Source organism: Mastigoproctus giganteus, chromosome 5 (genome assembly GCF_048544385.1).
Source record: "Mastigoproctus giganteus isolate SK-2022 chromosome 5, ASM4854438v1, whole genome shotgun sequence".
Taxonomy (NCBI): Eukaryota; Metazoa; Arthropoda; class Arachnida; order Uropygi; family Thelyphonidae; genus Mastigoproctus; species Mastigoproctus giganteus.
In genome coordinates this window covers 84,465,844-84,481,646 of record NC_143579.1, presented here as the reverse complement: position 1 = coordinate 84,481,646, position 15,803 = coordinate 84,465,844, and the positions used below count along the sequence as shown (strand labels likewise).

Genomic DNA, 15,803 nt, shown 5'->3' with positions numbered 1-15,803 from the left:
GTAATCTGTGGCGAGTCATATGGTCCACGCAAAGAAATATTTCACGATGACGAAGAGATATTTAAATAACAGTTTGGCATCTTCTAGTGAGTGTTAGTGATAAATAACACAGGTTTTTTTCTGATTCACCGGAAACTACTTTGTTGCTCAACTTACATAAGAAGTTTCAGTGTGTGTAGCATATAAATATCGGAATATTTAGCTATGCAAATCATACTTTCTCTAGTTCGATCCCTAGTACAGATCATTAAGGAACGATAGCTGGATTCAGTACACCCATCGACTAGTGAGAGGAAGAGCTCTCTTCTTGCAAAACAACAATTGCTTTGTTATTCAAATTCTTTTCCTAATGTGCCTTCAAGAGTTGAAATTGGATCGAACATCTGAAACAGCTTACTGTTTGAAAAGCACTTCTCAACGTGAAACTTTCTTCTAAATGTTTATCTCTAAACAGAAAGAGAAAAAAGCTGGGGAAAAATAGAAGAAATAGAATGTACGATCGAAAGAAAGCGGAAAAGCTAAAGATGGCAGAGAACCGCTAGAAAGTTATAGATAAAATGATGATGGAATATATAAGAAAGAGGAACGGAGAAATAATAAAAAGAAAGTGGGAAAATACAAAAGCTAGATCTAAACTCCTGTATGGTGTTATTCACTTAATAAACCTTCTACTGCTGATTCACAATTTTTCTTTTAAATCCCCAAAGCCTATAGAGTGATGCAAATGATTTGATGATAGATTCCATTCTTCTTTTTTGCATTGATGTGCTTGCAACCTTTGGCTGTGTTTACAATATGTTCTTTTCAAATATGGCTATTATTCCGTTATCGGTATTGCATCATAATTTAATTATATTTTATTTTATTATTTACAGGTATATTTGCATTGTATTTTATGCTTCCAACTGCGACATACAGAGTTGGTAGAAACATCTATAGAGCATGCTTCACATGTCCTGACTCTATTAAACGCTTGCACTTTGGTTTTTAGTATAAATGGAGGAAAAGAAATATATAATTTTTTGTATAAGGATTAATTTATGACTTAAGGACTTATGATGACTTATTAGTTAATCCAGTTTTAATTTCGTGGCGGCCTGCTTATAGGGAGAAAATATAAAGCGTAGATTGCAAAGCATTGGATGCCGTGAAGGAATGTGAACTTTGCAATTAAAACTGATACTTATGGATTTCGTTATTTCGAGGGAAGAGCAGACATTTATAATCTAGGAATAAAAATTCTGATTCTTTTTAAGATAAATCAGGGACATAAACTCAGTTTAATACCCATTAATAGCTTAAGTGAAAATTCAGGTGTATAAAGACCACGCACTGAATCAGGTATAACACACATTATCGAGATATCAGTAATAATGCCAGGATACTGCTCGTAGGATGTGTATTTGTTTATTGAACGAAGAGAAGTTGTATATACGTAAGAGATTGGACAAACATATACTAGCTTCTTCGTACATGTTTTGGGACACCTCACCCCTGAGATGTACTGGTGAAATCCAGAGCTCATATAAAAAGTACAATACATGGCAGTGACAGTTACAAGTAAGATAAGAAGGGTGTGCAGATTCGATTATAAGCAGATGGATGGAACAGAATAAGACTTTAAAAGGACTCCTGTTGTAGAAGGTATCACCTGGGTCCTCACATGATCATTCGCCGGAAAGCAGAAAGGGAGATCAGTCAGTTGGGTGAAAGACAATTCATCGTTCAACAGTTCGGTGCATGACAGATCAGTACATTATAGTTCGGTGTGTGGAGATATTTCGCTCTATGTGACAATTTGGTTTATAGAAATTTGATATATGTTAATTTGGTGAAAGACAATTTGGTGTTTTGCTATTTGGTGAAAGACAATTGGTGGCTACGATAATTTGGTGAAAGATAATCAGTGGCTGCAATAATTTTGTGAAAAACAATTTGTGGCTACGATAATTTGGTGAAAGACAATTAGTGGCTAAGATAATCTGGTGAGTACAACAATTCGATGTATCACATACGGAGGAGAAATTAAGGAAATCAATGAAGTGGTCTGAAAAATTAAGAGAAAATTTGGTTACTTAGACATGAGGAATGCAGAAATTTAGGAAATAATAGGAAAAAAAATTAACCAATTTGTTTTGTTTAAAGGAATTCAACTCGATCCTACTCATAGACAAGTTGGAAAGTGAGTATCGCGTATTAACGTCTCAGTGTTATAGTCAATCTATAACTTTATCCGCCTAACCACATTTTTACTTTCCTCTATTAATCCTCCTATAAATCTACCAATATGCCATACCCCATCTTAATTTATCCTTGTCTTCTCAACTCCGCTATATAAACACTGCGAAGAAAGATTTTCGAAGTTATTAGTCCTCGTTGATCGAAGAAGAATAATAGCTGGATGAAGGCAACGTTTCCTTACACATGCGTGCCTTGTGGTCTGGTCACGCAGGCCACTGATGGCTGCCAGGAATATTCTATACCCTTATTAGCCTATTTGTGTGTTGACGAACATTCAGGAAGTGTCTCCAATACGATAATGCACTATTAATGTGCTTGGTAAAAGTGTGTGCATCATGCGATATCCAAGTACGTCATTTTGTGAAGAAATACTATGCAGGCACACTGCTAGAATATGAAATATATTTTAGTCTGTACTTCCATATTTCCGAATAGATAGGAATACAACGTCGTTAATATTATTGATTTATTATTTATTTTGTTTTGTATAATCACCATGAAAAACACGTGCTTGCAGTAAATTTGATTTAAATATTATATACTGCATAAAATGGTGCAGTGGTATTCAATCTGAAAGTACACGAGGTTTTCTGTGGGGAATGCGTTAGTGTACGAAATCGCTTTACTGAAAAATCATTTAGTGTATTAATTTTAATATCTACAAATATGGCAAATTTTTTATATTCATCACATATACGGGTTAATTCGTCAGTAATTATGAGCATTATAAACAAGTATTATGTCGAAAATATATCTAGGGAACCCAATATATATATAAATGGATACAATATCCTTCGAAAAAATTGTATAGGCTCATCAATAAAAAGGTTGAATACCACTGAATTCGATGTCTTTACCTTTAAGGTGGCTTCACAGCATAGCATTAGTCAATGCAGTGAAGCTCTATTTTAAGGGAATAGAACTGCTATACGCTGCGTAAAATAGTACAGTATATCTTAACAGATATTTATTTAAAGTATACCCAGTATAAAATAAAATAAAATAAAATATTTCCAGTAGCTTTCGGAACTCGTGTCCCTTCGTCAACTGACAAATTTGAATACATTACAAGCAAAGTGTGGCACGTTACTCATTCGTCATTGTTGTAGCACGGACGTGTGCTGCCTTGCGCCAGTGATCATCCATCAATAAAACGGTTGTCTCCAGGATTGGATGTATACGCATGCCTTTCTGGCGATTTAATGCCTTAGGGTTGTTCATTATGTTTAGTGACTCTAGCCATAGGCGGTGGCGAAAGTGTCGCGCGTGGTCCACTATCTCAAAGTCGCGCTTGGGGTCAAGATCGTGGTTGGTAGCCCAAAAATGTTCTGCAAGCGCGGACTGGTCAGTTTCGGCAAGCCGGATTGCTCTGTCGTGTTCCGTGAGGCGATCCTGGAGACGTCTCGATGTCTCACCTACGTAGCAACTGTTACAGGCCCTACAGGTGATACGGTACACTACATTGCTGCGTAAGACAGGTGTGACAGGGGTCTTCACACTGGAGACAAGTGAACGTAGGTTCCTACCTGGTAATTGTACACATTTGATGTTGTAACTTCTCAGGATCTTCGAGATACGTCCTGACACTCCTGGATAGTACGGAATGTAGGCGGATGATATGCCGACTTATACGCAGCAATGTAGTGTACCGTATCACCTGTAGGGCCTGTAACAGTTGCTACGTAGGTGAGACATCGAGACGTCTCCAGGATCGCCTCACGGAACACGACAGAGCAATCCGGCTTGCCGAAACTGACCAGTCCGCGCTTGCAGAACATTTTTGGGCTACCAACCACGATCTTGACCCCAAGCGCGACTTTGAGATAGTGGACCACGCGCGACACTTTCGCCACCGCCTATGGCTAGAGTCACTAAACATAATGAACAACCCTAAGGCATTAAATCGCCAGAAAGGCATGCGTATACATCCAATCCTGGAGACAACCGTTTTATTGATGGATGATCACTGGCGCAAGGCAGCACACGTCCGTGCTACAACAATGACGAATGAGTAACGTGCCACACTTTGCTTGTAATGTATTCAAATTTGTCAGTTGACGAAGGGACACGAGTTCCGAAAGCTACTGGAAATATTTTATTTTATTTTATTTTATACTGGGTATACTTTAAATAAATATCTGTTAAACTATGGACCCCAGTACTCCAGGCCCATTTGTCACTACAGTATATCTGTTTCCCTTTAAATGTGACTTCACTGTAATACACTGAAGAATGCAGTGAAGTTTCATTTAAAGGAAATATAACTTTCGGGGTTATTTACAACTCGTTCGCTCTTTAGAAAACTAATCCATTAAAATAAACAAATATTGAGTAACAGAATAATCCATAACGTTTTTGACACGCCTATGTTCATTGGATCGTGATGCCATGTTTTAAACTGTTATTCATAATAGTCACTATCAGAGCTTACTTAGGTCCTTATTAATGGCTGTCAAAGCCGACTGCTTCCAGGAGCCATTGTTGGTGTTCACATACTCTCGAGCTCATAACTTTTTAAGCAACGTTCCTTTCTCGCTGTAACGGTGACAGGACATTGCTGGCAACAGATGGCCAGCGGCAGTCCTGCATCAGCCTATAAAGCGCGAAGCGGTCTGTGATGTGCCGTGGAGACAGGTGTTTGCTACATGAAAAGATGTCTTCTGGCCCTCTCATTAGTAAGGTCCACAAGTGGGTCTGTATAGGTACTCGCGAATGCCATCTTGTTGCCACGACGACATCGAATTTTCTGTATACGCGAGACTAGAAAGTAGAGAGCTACTGGGACGCTAACGTAGTCTCATTAACTTGCTAATCTCAAGTATGAAGCGGCTTCCGGAAGAGAAACAAATAAATAAGGTTGTAGGATGCTACGTCTTATTTAGATATTTGAGAGAGATCCGCACGCTGCCATTCCCCATCCTAGTTTCACTAGTAAAGGTCTGCTGTTGCATTCTCTTCTGCTTCAGGAGTCCACGATTTTTTTAGCCTTCGATATTACGCACTCTTAATATTACAGAATTTTTTCCTTGAAAGCCATCTTGACGTTTTCTTATCTTTTTGTTCCTTTCAGGCCCTTTCTCAGTTCTTGTCGTGAGTTTCCACCTCAAGAGGCATATGGGGTACTTCATTATTGAAGTGTATGCTCCCTGCATTATGTTGGTAGTCTTATCGTGGGTCGCTTTCTGGATCAATAGGGAAGCTACGGCGGATAGAGTCGCTCTTGGTAAGATGGGTGTTTACTGCATATGTTACTTTTAATATGGTACATCCTAGCCTTCAAACGAGCATTTCCTAACAGTCACAAGAAAGTTAATAAAATAACGAAACATACTTTTTTGGGATCCTTTTTATTTTAGTTTTATTTATTTATTTTATGTGATATGACTGGTTTATCTTATAAATACTTTGCTCAATTTGTAAGATTTTATATAGATCTGTGGAGACTAATTACTCATTAAGATGTTCAACACACAATGAAAGCATTAAATAATATCAGAATTTATTGGCATTTATTTGTAGTACAATAAAGAGACAACTCTTGGTTGCTGAAGATGATCGAGGCGCTTTAGGGAACAAATATTTTCCTTCTCTAATAAAAAGGAGAAAATTTTGCTTGGATGCACACATACACACACATAAATCATTATTCCTGATTGTGTGTATTAACTAATTTAAATATTCTAAAAGCAATTTTGGGGTGAATTTAGCAATTATTTATGCTTCAATTCATGAAATCCTTTCTTTCTCTGTGAGGTGACGTGGAACCTTATTTAATGTATTTTCAATAACAGTTGGTAATTTCTTGAAGAAGTGCTTTCAAAACTAGATTAAAGAATTGCACATGGAGTTTTTAGAAACATAAATATGTGGCAGTTATGAAGAGACGTCTCTGTAGGTTTCCGCTATGGGTGTTTTTCCTCCAGATACACAGTTACTAGTGTCAAATGCCCCTATATCTTTGGAGACTCTGGCCCTACCAGGAAAAAAAGCCCAATAAACTGATCTGAAGGTAGTTATAACAGCCGGTGATGTGTTATATATAGAGCACACAGATGTTATTGTCAAAATAGTATAACCGTTAACACAAACGGTACATAAATATGACTTAATTATGTTTTTAAAATTAATCTGAAACTCAAAGATAAGATTTCGATATGGTTATGTCACATTCACTCTGAAGCCAGCAGATCACCTCTTATCTCAGCAAAACAGTAAAAATGATCAGACTTCAATAATATTTGCATATGCCAGATACTTTCTTGTTAAGTTCAGTGATGAGACATACAGAAATGTCAGATTTCTATTCTATTTAAAATTGTGATTGCCTAGAAAAACTACCCTGAGAATTTCTCACAAATCTTTAAAGTATTTCTGCTTTTTATTTATTTTTCTATTCCGCTGAAGGACAGGTAGTAATTACGCTTCAAATGCAGCTATAAGTTCACGAGCTGAGGAGCATCACGTCTGTTGAATGTGTTCCACTTCCGGTACACACCGAGATTTCTTCTGAGTGCTGAATTCTGATATTGCCAACTTCAGATCAGAGCACTTAGACTGCTAATTTTTATCAACGATCTGTAGAAACCTACTGAGTAAAACCCTCAAAATGGGAGGAACACGTACCGCATTTATTCGCATAATTTTCCCATTCTCATTATAATGGGAAATTCACAAGTAACATCTATCATACAATTGTTAAAATCCACGCTTAGAAAAAATTATATTTGCTTTATCTGCTCTTTGCTTTCTCCAGAAAAACACGAATAAAAGGTTTAGGATTAATTAATCGCTTCAGAATGGTTTTCTTTCTATTACATATACATAAATATCTAGATGTTACGCGGTTTATGATTTGTTCTGCTATGAATCTTTTTAATTAACTCCAATTTTGGATATTTTAAACAGATCTTGCCGCTATTTGCTTTTATACAGTATTGCAACGTGCGAATCTTTCAAGAGGAAACAATACTGGCAACCACTTCACATATATTTAAAGAATGATTTTTTTATACAATAGATTATTTATCTACTATTTGTATATTTGGGAGAAATCTAGTCATTTTATTCTTTAGTTCAAATTAATTCATTTTTTTTAAATATTTTGCTTATTTCTATACTGTGTAGTATCTGTGTTGGAAGGGTGTGGCTCTTCCCCCCCTTGGAGACGTGATTTTTTTTGGGGGGGGCGTTTTTATGAAGCCCTTTTTAAATGAAATATGTACAAACCATCCCTCTAATCTAGGTACACTATCAAGTATATTTTATTTCAATCTTTAAGATTAAATGTATTGAAATATGTATTAATTTAAAAAAAGTTTCCATACTCATTGCTAAAGTTTATGTCAAATCTGTTTATTTGCACTTAGAAAGTCCTCATAGGTGGCACAGTTGGTAGGATCGTCATCCTCCCCACACCGGGTGGGAAATACCTGAATTCGAGTCCCGTCGATAACGGGAGGAATTTTTATGGGATTTTTCACAACGTGGCTGAGTCAGTCGATCTCAGGCGAGGGTAGCGTGGTGTATTCTCCTGGAAACTAAACTCGGCTTTTCGTCCAGCAAAACAGAAAATCGACTTCAGAACACATACACGCAATTTACAGACAATATACACGGAGAAATATGGCTTTAGTCGCTGATGCTCCTGAAACACTAATACAACAACAGCTGCCTATCTTATGGATATAATGGTGACCAAGTCTGGCAACCTCCAAAAAACTCTCGAGGAAAATATCAGGAAGTACATAGACCTAAGACAGGAAATCAAAGAGATGTGTCGTATGCAATAAGTAACAACCATCCCGATCGTCGTGTCAATCACCGGTATGGTGCAAAAGACCCTGGACAAGAGCCTAGCTGCAACAGGTCTCCCAGTGAACACCTACAAAGAACTCCAGAAAGTCTCAATCCTGAACATCTGTAGGATAGTCAGAGAGTTCCTCGACCCACAGTTACACCGGACATAACAACCACCTTGTGCACTTGGTACCAGTACCTGTCACGGGGTGAAATTCCCATCAGGAAGAAACAATACAATAATGATAATAATAAGAAGAACCTGAGGGATTACTTGCAGGAAACCACAGCGTCATCTACCAAGTCATAAGGAAGTCATAAGAAACGGCACACACCGATCAACCTCAACAAGGAGACTGCACTCACACAGACAGAAGAAACAAAGGCAGAAAGCTGGGCGAAGAATGCACTCCATGGCAGACGCTACACTAGACATGTGCATATGTAAAGGGCAGCACCTGGAACGACTGCTGAACTCCTCTTCGAGTTGCTGTGAAGAACAGAATCAACTGTAAAAGGGCTAGAAATGTGATTTGTGTAGATTTGTGCGTGAAGTGTGCATGTTCCGTTGTTTTGTTCTGGCCACTTGGCTACCCAGAAGCATCAGTCACCTGGAGATAATTATGGACGCTCGTTCACACCACGGGAAGGTAGGCCAGTCCCAGAAAAATACGCACCGTCTCAAAAGAGACCCTGATCCACTTGATGTTGCCAGCAGCTCGGCCAGGATCCTTTGGGGGCCCATTCCAGAGGGAAGAGAGAAAAAACCATCCGTGGTGCAGGATGTAAAAAAAAAAGACACCCGTGGTGCAGGTTGTAAGGAAAAGACACCTGTGGTGTTGGAAAAAAATAAATAAAATGAAAAAAAATCAATAATTTCAAAAGACCATACCTGTTCCCTGAGGCCCAATAGAAGCATCACAGATTTAGCAAAAAAAAAAAAAAAAAAAACCTATTTTATTTAGCCTTTCTTTACACCAGTAAAACCTAGGCTGTAGAATCGCTTGTAAAGAAATAAATGTCTGGTTTAGGTTGGCATTGACATTCAAGGTCTTCCGTTCCCGCAAAAATTCCAGATGCAAAGCCTGCAGAGAAAAACGATTGCCCGGAGTCTGGATTATTTGATCCACCTGGTTCGGGTGAAGTTGGGAATTGCCCTTCGAAATTGATCTCTGAGATCCTCATATAAGTTGCAATCAAAAAGAATATGGTGCCGGTTTTTCTTGGCTCCACAAAAGCATAAGTCAGTAGCTAGAAATTCCAGTTGGTGTAGATTTTCATTGAGGAAGTTGTTGCCGGTCACAAGAAGGACGTCTCTGAGAGCCAGGATCTTGCGATTTTAGCCATTGAAACGTTACTTCGGGGAGGAATCTTTTGGTTACTGTGCTGTGTGGAGAAGCATCCCACTTGGTTTGCCAGATGCTGACCAATTCGTGGTAGCATTGCGTTTTTTTCTAGCTTAACACCTGCAGCGAGATTTAGCGCAATATCCAGAATATAGATTGCTACAATTGCCTCCATCAAGGCCGCATAGATAATTTGTAATGCACGGCTCACAAGCGGGAGGCTCTTCCCCGAGACTAAAGGACTCATGCCCGCCATCCAAGACGAAGCAATCAACACCAGAAACTATAGGAAATGCATCGCAAAATACTCCGGAGTGGCGCATTACACATATCGACGTGCCATCTGCCCCGAGAAACCATCTAGTACTTCACCACAGGATGCAGAGTGATCATCCAGACGGGGTGCACTCATATACAAGACCAGTTAATCAGGATAATACATCAAAAGCTAGCTCAAAAATTCCATTTGATCAAAGAAAGTGTACCGCATTACAAGTACGATTTCCAGACGTTACTACACTTCTGCGACCACGCCATATTAGCGAACAAGACGATCCCGCACAACAGGCTAGACATAACCCTCATCGACAAGAAGGAAAGGGCTACCTGATTGATAAAAAAGCAGTGCCCAACACTAGCAACCTCCAGAAAACCTGAGGAAAAGATCAGGAAGTCAAAGAAACGTGCATATGGAACAAGTAATGACCGTCCCGGGTCAACCACTGGCATTTTTGTGACAAATAGTCTCCATAACAACCTAGCAGTAACAGGTCGCTCAGAAACACTTACATGGAATTTCAGACAGCCGTGATTCGTCGAGGAACTCTCTCTCTCTCAGAGAGAGAGTTCCTCGACCAACAGTAAAAATAACAATAGTAACCGGACACAACCAACCAGCCCATGCACTTGGTATCAGCACCTTTCACGCGGTGGAAAAAAATATCAAAACGGGAAGAAGTCATAATAATAATACAATGCAATTTTTATCTAACAGAATTTTGTTTATATTAAAAAAACGCATTATGGAAATTAAACTCCCTTGTTAACAATTTGTAACTCAAGTCTGTACAAGTTTTTCAACACATTTTAGTTGTTTGAACCATTACTTCAAAGAATAGAATAACAACTTATAATAATTAATGTCCAGCAGTTCTTTGAAGTATGCTTTCATTTATTTATAGAGATAATTGGAAGTTCGAAAAACAAATTGCAGAATTTATATTGGTCCGATTTTTAATTTGGAACGAATGAATTTACAAACCTTTATAAAAAACAAATATAAAATTTCGTGAAAATTTTGTAACTGGAAGTCGAGTCTTTACTTGCAGACAGACAGAAGAACGTGGTGAAGAAAGTAAGTGCTCTACGCACTTGCGAACGCGCCTAAAATTTGTAAGAGATGAGTAGAAAATGAACCACGTTCTTGAACATTAAAAGTAACTGACGTCGACCATATGGGTTCCTGAACAGTGCTCGTAATAAGCAACAGACGAAATTTCAGTTTGCTGGTAGTACTCATTGAGTCTGAAAATATGGGACATAAAGTGTCCAGTGAGTGAAACTTCCTTCATGGATATAGCCACATCTTACTATTTACGTTTTATATTTTTTTCTTGCCTTTTCACCTTGTTCACTTATAACTTTTGGTTAACCACCACAGAAATGGAGACTCAACTTGGAGAACTTGAAAAATTCAAAACCTTTCCTTATTGGAAATAACAATTTTACTGTATTCATCTTCCCAGTGACAGCCGCGTGATGCATACAAACGATAATCTGGCTTTGTAATCCCTGCTACTTGTATGCCTGAAGAATAAAAACTATAGTTTCCTCGCAGAAACAAAAGAAAGTGTGAGAAAATAGTGCACCTGTTTTAGTTTGGTAAAATTAGTATTTAGCTTTTTTTGAGCACACTATACGCATTAAACATTTTACGATATTGGGCTTAAATTTAATTATGTGCTGAACTTTTGCATTTTTTAAGAGAAAGCTGCATTCGTCAAAATAGATCACAAAGTTCGTTCTTAAAATATTAAAAACATAAACTTAAAATCGATGAAACTTAGAAGCATCTTTTAGAAATCATATAACAATGAAAATCTTGCCCAATTTCTGACCATATTAATCTACCTTATATTCTTGATAGGTGTCACTACCGTCCTCACGATGACTTTTCTGGGCCTCGAAAGTCGAAACGACCTTCCAAAGGTGCCTTATTGCACCGCTCTGGACTTCTATGTTGGACTCAGTTTCGTGTTTATTTTCGCAACCATAATTCAGTTTGCCATGGTGCATTACTTCACCAAGGTAGGGAGTGGGGAGTATTACTTTCCCCCAGGAGCGAACTCGCCGGGACATTCTAGCGATGAATGGGAAGACGAGGACCAAGAAGAAGAGCAGGAAGAGAAGGAAGAAGAAAAACATTCCAATCCAGGACCTGCCAAGGCTGGAGAAATGAATGCCACAATGGAAGGAGGGAATGCGAATCGAGTTAGTATCTAAATCAACTTTTTTCAAGTTTCCATGTATCCAAATATGTTTTTGGTGCAAACATTTTTTATTCTGTATATTCTGTAGTTCAGAACTAATCGTATGGATATATCAATGGCGAGATAAAATTGCTTCATATGTTTTACGACAGATGGCGTTATCATAACTTCCGGATCAATTCTTCTTAATATTATTTTCTCGCGTTAATCAACATCTGTTGATAAGATTGATTAATTAATATCGATGTATAAATAACTCGAATTTGAATCACCAAATCGTTTTATTCATACATCTGGCCAAAAAAGAGAAACGCTATTAATAGTAGTGAAAAATTAATTGTTTTAAGATAATAATTAATTTTAACGGAATTTACTTTTAATTCCTTCAGTTTTTAATTATTATTATTTTATTTTCATTTCTCTTAGGTATTTGAGATTTATGATAGTTATTCCATCGGCATTGATTTACAGATATACTTAATAATACTCAAAGGAATCTATTAATCATTTATTTATTATTATTGCTTTAAGTTCTTTGATTTTGAGCTTTATAAACTGTTTCTAGTGCAAATGTGTGGTAATTGTGCCTCAATATTGAACAAATATTTTTTTACTGCACGGTGATTACTTTTTCATTCGTAAGATGGCGCCATATTATTAGTTAGAAATATTGTTTGCCAAAAAATGAATAATTGTAAAGAGAAAGATTTTTTTCGGTGGATTGAATAAAGAATAGTTATAATAGGGTGGAGAGACATTTGGAAATGTGAAGGCATTATATTTTTAGCCAAAATAAATTTTGTAAACAATCTGATAGCTAATTAATTTTTACAACGATTATGTTGGAGACGTTACACATTTAATCAGTATTTTTATAATTCTTATGGGGTTATTATAATCAGCAATGAAGGGGAGGAAGGAAGGGCAGTTGCCCAGAGCGCCAAAGCAAAGGAGCTTTGCCACAGCAGTGATTTTAATTTAATTCAACACCATTTCGGTATTTAAATAAAATTTAGAATTTAATATTTTCGTTTTTTGTGTATTAAAACTAGCATTTACAATAATATATATATTTATATATTTAAATTAAATTGCCAAATAATTGAAATCGAACAATTTAAAATGATTGTTTTAAATTATATAACAGATGTTCAGTTATCATGCGTTTTTTGGGTTTTCTTATTTTAAAATTGTCTAATTACCGCTCTTAAATTTTAAAGCTATCCTAATAAAAAATAAGAATAATTATAAGTTTAAACCTAGCGTCATACTTATTAATATAATGCTAGTTTAGAATAAACTTACAGCTCAAACTTAACTGAATTTAGATTTTTTTGCAATTCATTATTGCCTTACGGCAAGTAAAAATGATTAGGCCTGGGCCTGGTTTAATTTTTTAATTATTTCGAGTCTTAATTTCGGTTTAATTTCAACCATTTTTTATCTTTTCATAGTTTTAAGCCCCTGTTTCCTCTGTTTTTAGTTGATTAATTACCGTAGAAATCATATTGATTATCATCTCTAATAAACAAATGTTTGAATCCATATAATAAAACCAAATGCCTTCCGATTTATTTTGTTCTACACATTCTGCTACCAACAGGAAAATTTTGTATTCTTACTCTTAGTTTGACACGATGTTTATTGATAGTTCCTTGTTCCAGTTGCTTTCACATTATTATCTTGAATATCTGCTTTTATTTAAGGTGTATTCCTTTTCAACTCTTTGATTATTAATTTTTATTCAAAAGCCAGTGTTCATTATTAAATGGTGATCTTTTTTGCCTCGCAGGTCACAGTTTACACCACTGATCGCGAGCTGCCAATTACCGATGCCATTCACACCCGACCAAATTCTATCGTACACGTAGCTACAGTACCGGACAGACTTCCACTGCGACCACGAGAGTCCCAAAATGGTCGCATCACAAACCAGTCGTCTGCCCCTTCTGTCCATCCAAATCGTTCTTGTGTTCAGAAGAAGGAACGAAGAATAAGAAGAAGAGCATCAACGTTTCATGGTTTCCAGTTGAACAGTGTCAGCAAAATAGATAGAGTCTCTCGGATTTTGTTTCCAGCGTGCTTTATCGGAATCAATCTCATATACTGGTTTACTTATCTGTATAGGGATACGTGATTGGAAGTTCTAGATGAATATATCACAGAATTTGTTCTTAAGCCGATTTCGCTCGTTACTGGAGAAATTTAGGCGACTGAAATGATAAGATAAATTAAATTAAAAAAAAAAAAAACGGGTACATATCACGAAGTAACGAACGATGAATGAAAAACAACAGACATCGAAGTGTTTCCAATTGTATGAATTCCGACTGCAAGATTTATGTACACATGAAGTCTATTTTTGCTCCTGATGATAGGAAGAAAAGAAGACAAATAGATTCGTTAGAGCATATACGATGAATAGAAGAACCAAAGTATATATAAATATATATAAATACTGTATATATATAGTTATATATATATAAATATATGATTTTTATGTGTGTTATAACGGTACTAAGTCATTCTGTTCTCCGAGGGCTATGGTATATTTCTACAACTAGGTGCCATTATAGTCAAAGTTTCTTCCATTGACTCAACCATTCAGTGTCTGTGCTACTAATGTGGATCCCACGTCACTGGTCGGAATAATCAGAAAGAAATTTAGGGGAAAAAAACAACATCTTCCAAGTTGTGTAATTTTATCTGAATTTACTGTTTTATTGTATTCTGTGATATTTTACTGCACACAAATGTTAGTTATGTTATGTAGTTTGTATCTAGTTTGTTGCTTAAACGCTGTTGAGAAAACGTCATATTCGTAAGTTGAGGTACGGTTCGTGTACCGCTGTCTATAGTATGGAAGCATGGTATTGAGCGCTTCAGTTGAATGCTTTTATAATGTCATTAAAATTGGACGTATTGATGTTAATATTTTCCAAAGGAAATTGCATATTTTTACATCGTTAAAATTTTTCAAAAGGTTCGCAACATGGTTTATTCAAAGCTCTTTTTCAATGAAAAATGCATCGTTTCATTTTTATCAGAAATACAAAATTTGTATGAAGGAAAACGAGCTATTTTATTACGAAAATAAATTTTTTAAAATACTCGCTTTTTTGTTTATTGTTGGACTATTTTGGTTTATGAAATAAAATGGAATATCGAATAAGCATTTATCCACTTTAGATGTGGTTATCATTATTTCAAAATCATGATAAATATTCGTTGGCAGTTAAAAATATTCAGCGATGATGTGCGTTGGCGAAGTAATTTTGTATTAATGAAAAACATTCCAGTAGTAGTAAATAGAAAAACCATGTTGGTACTTTTTAATTAAAAGCTTAATTTTCTAGTTAATCTAGTTTATTTCTAGTAAGAAAATGTAAGCATGTGTTTGAAGAAGAATTATAGGCGAATGGAGAAATAGCCTGCAGCCTGTTAATTCGATATCATATGTATCACAGTTATTTTTATGATTATTTTCGCAATTGTTATCAAAATAATTTTTGGAGTTGTAGAAAATTTGCTTCCATGCTACGTGAAAAGGGAAACACGAAAAATATTGAGTGGTTGGCAGATTGGACCAGAGTTTAACTTTCCTTGAAGTACAATAATTTAAACCTTTTCATATCACTTGGCAAACAGTACACAAAACATGATTTAAGATCTAGAAGCACCTAAAATGCAATGACACCAAGTATATTCGATAGTATTGTGTTAAATTGTTTATGCGCATTTAAAATACCTAAATTTGAACAGTCGTTTATTCTCTGGATGATCTGAATTCAGCATTTTAATGCACGCAATATCTCTGCTCTTGTTGAGTGTCTTAAGCATCGTTGATTTTATTATTGCGTTATACAGGGTGTTTCAAAATTTCTCTAAACAAATGTAGGAAAAAAATCTACAGCTAAAAATAAGAAAAACG

General features: G+C 36.3%; 1 protein-coding gene across 1 annotated transcript in view; it reads left to right on the top strand.

Annotated features, from left to right (window-relative positions):
- The window catches only part of LOC150085533 (gamma-aminobutyric acid receptor alpha-like), a 58,179-nt gene extending 44,170 nt beyond the window's left edge, over window positions 1-14,009 (top strand). Inside the window, exons 7-9 of the mRNA XM_090374592.1 lie at window positions 5,312-5,464; window positions 11,530-11,873; window positions 13,665-14,009. Coding sequence (XP_090230718.1) covers window positions 5,312-5,464; window positions 11,530-11,873; window positions 13,665-14,009 — 842 coding nt within the window. The remainder of the gene's footprint in view (window positions 1-5,311; window positions 5,465-11,529; window positions 11,874-13,664) is intronic.
- Window positions 14,010-15,803: the final 1,794 nt, after the last annotated feature.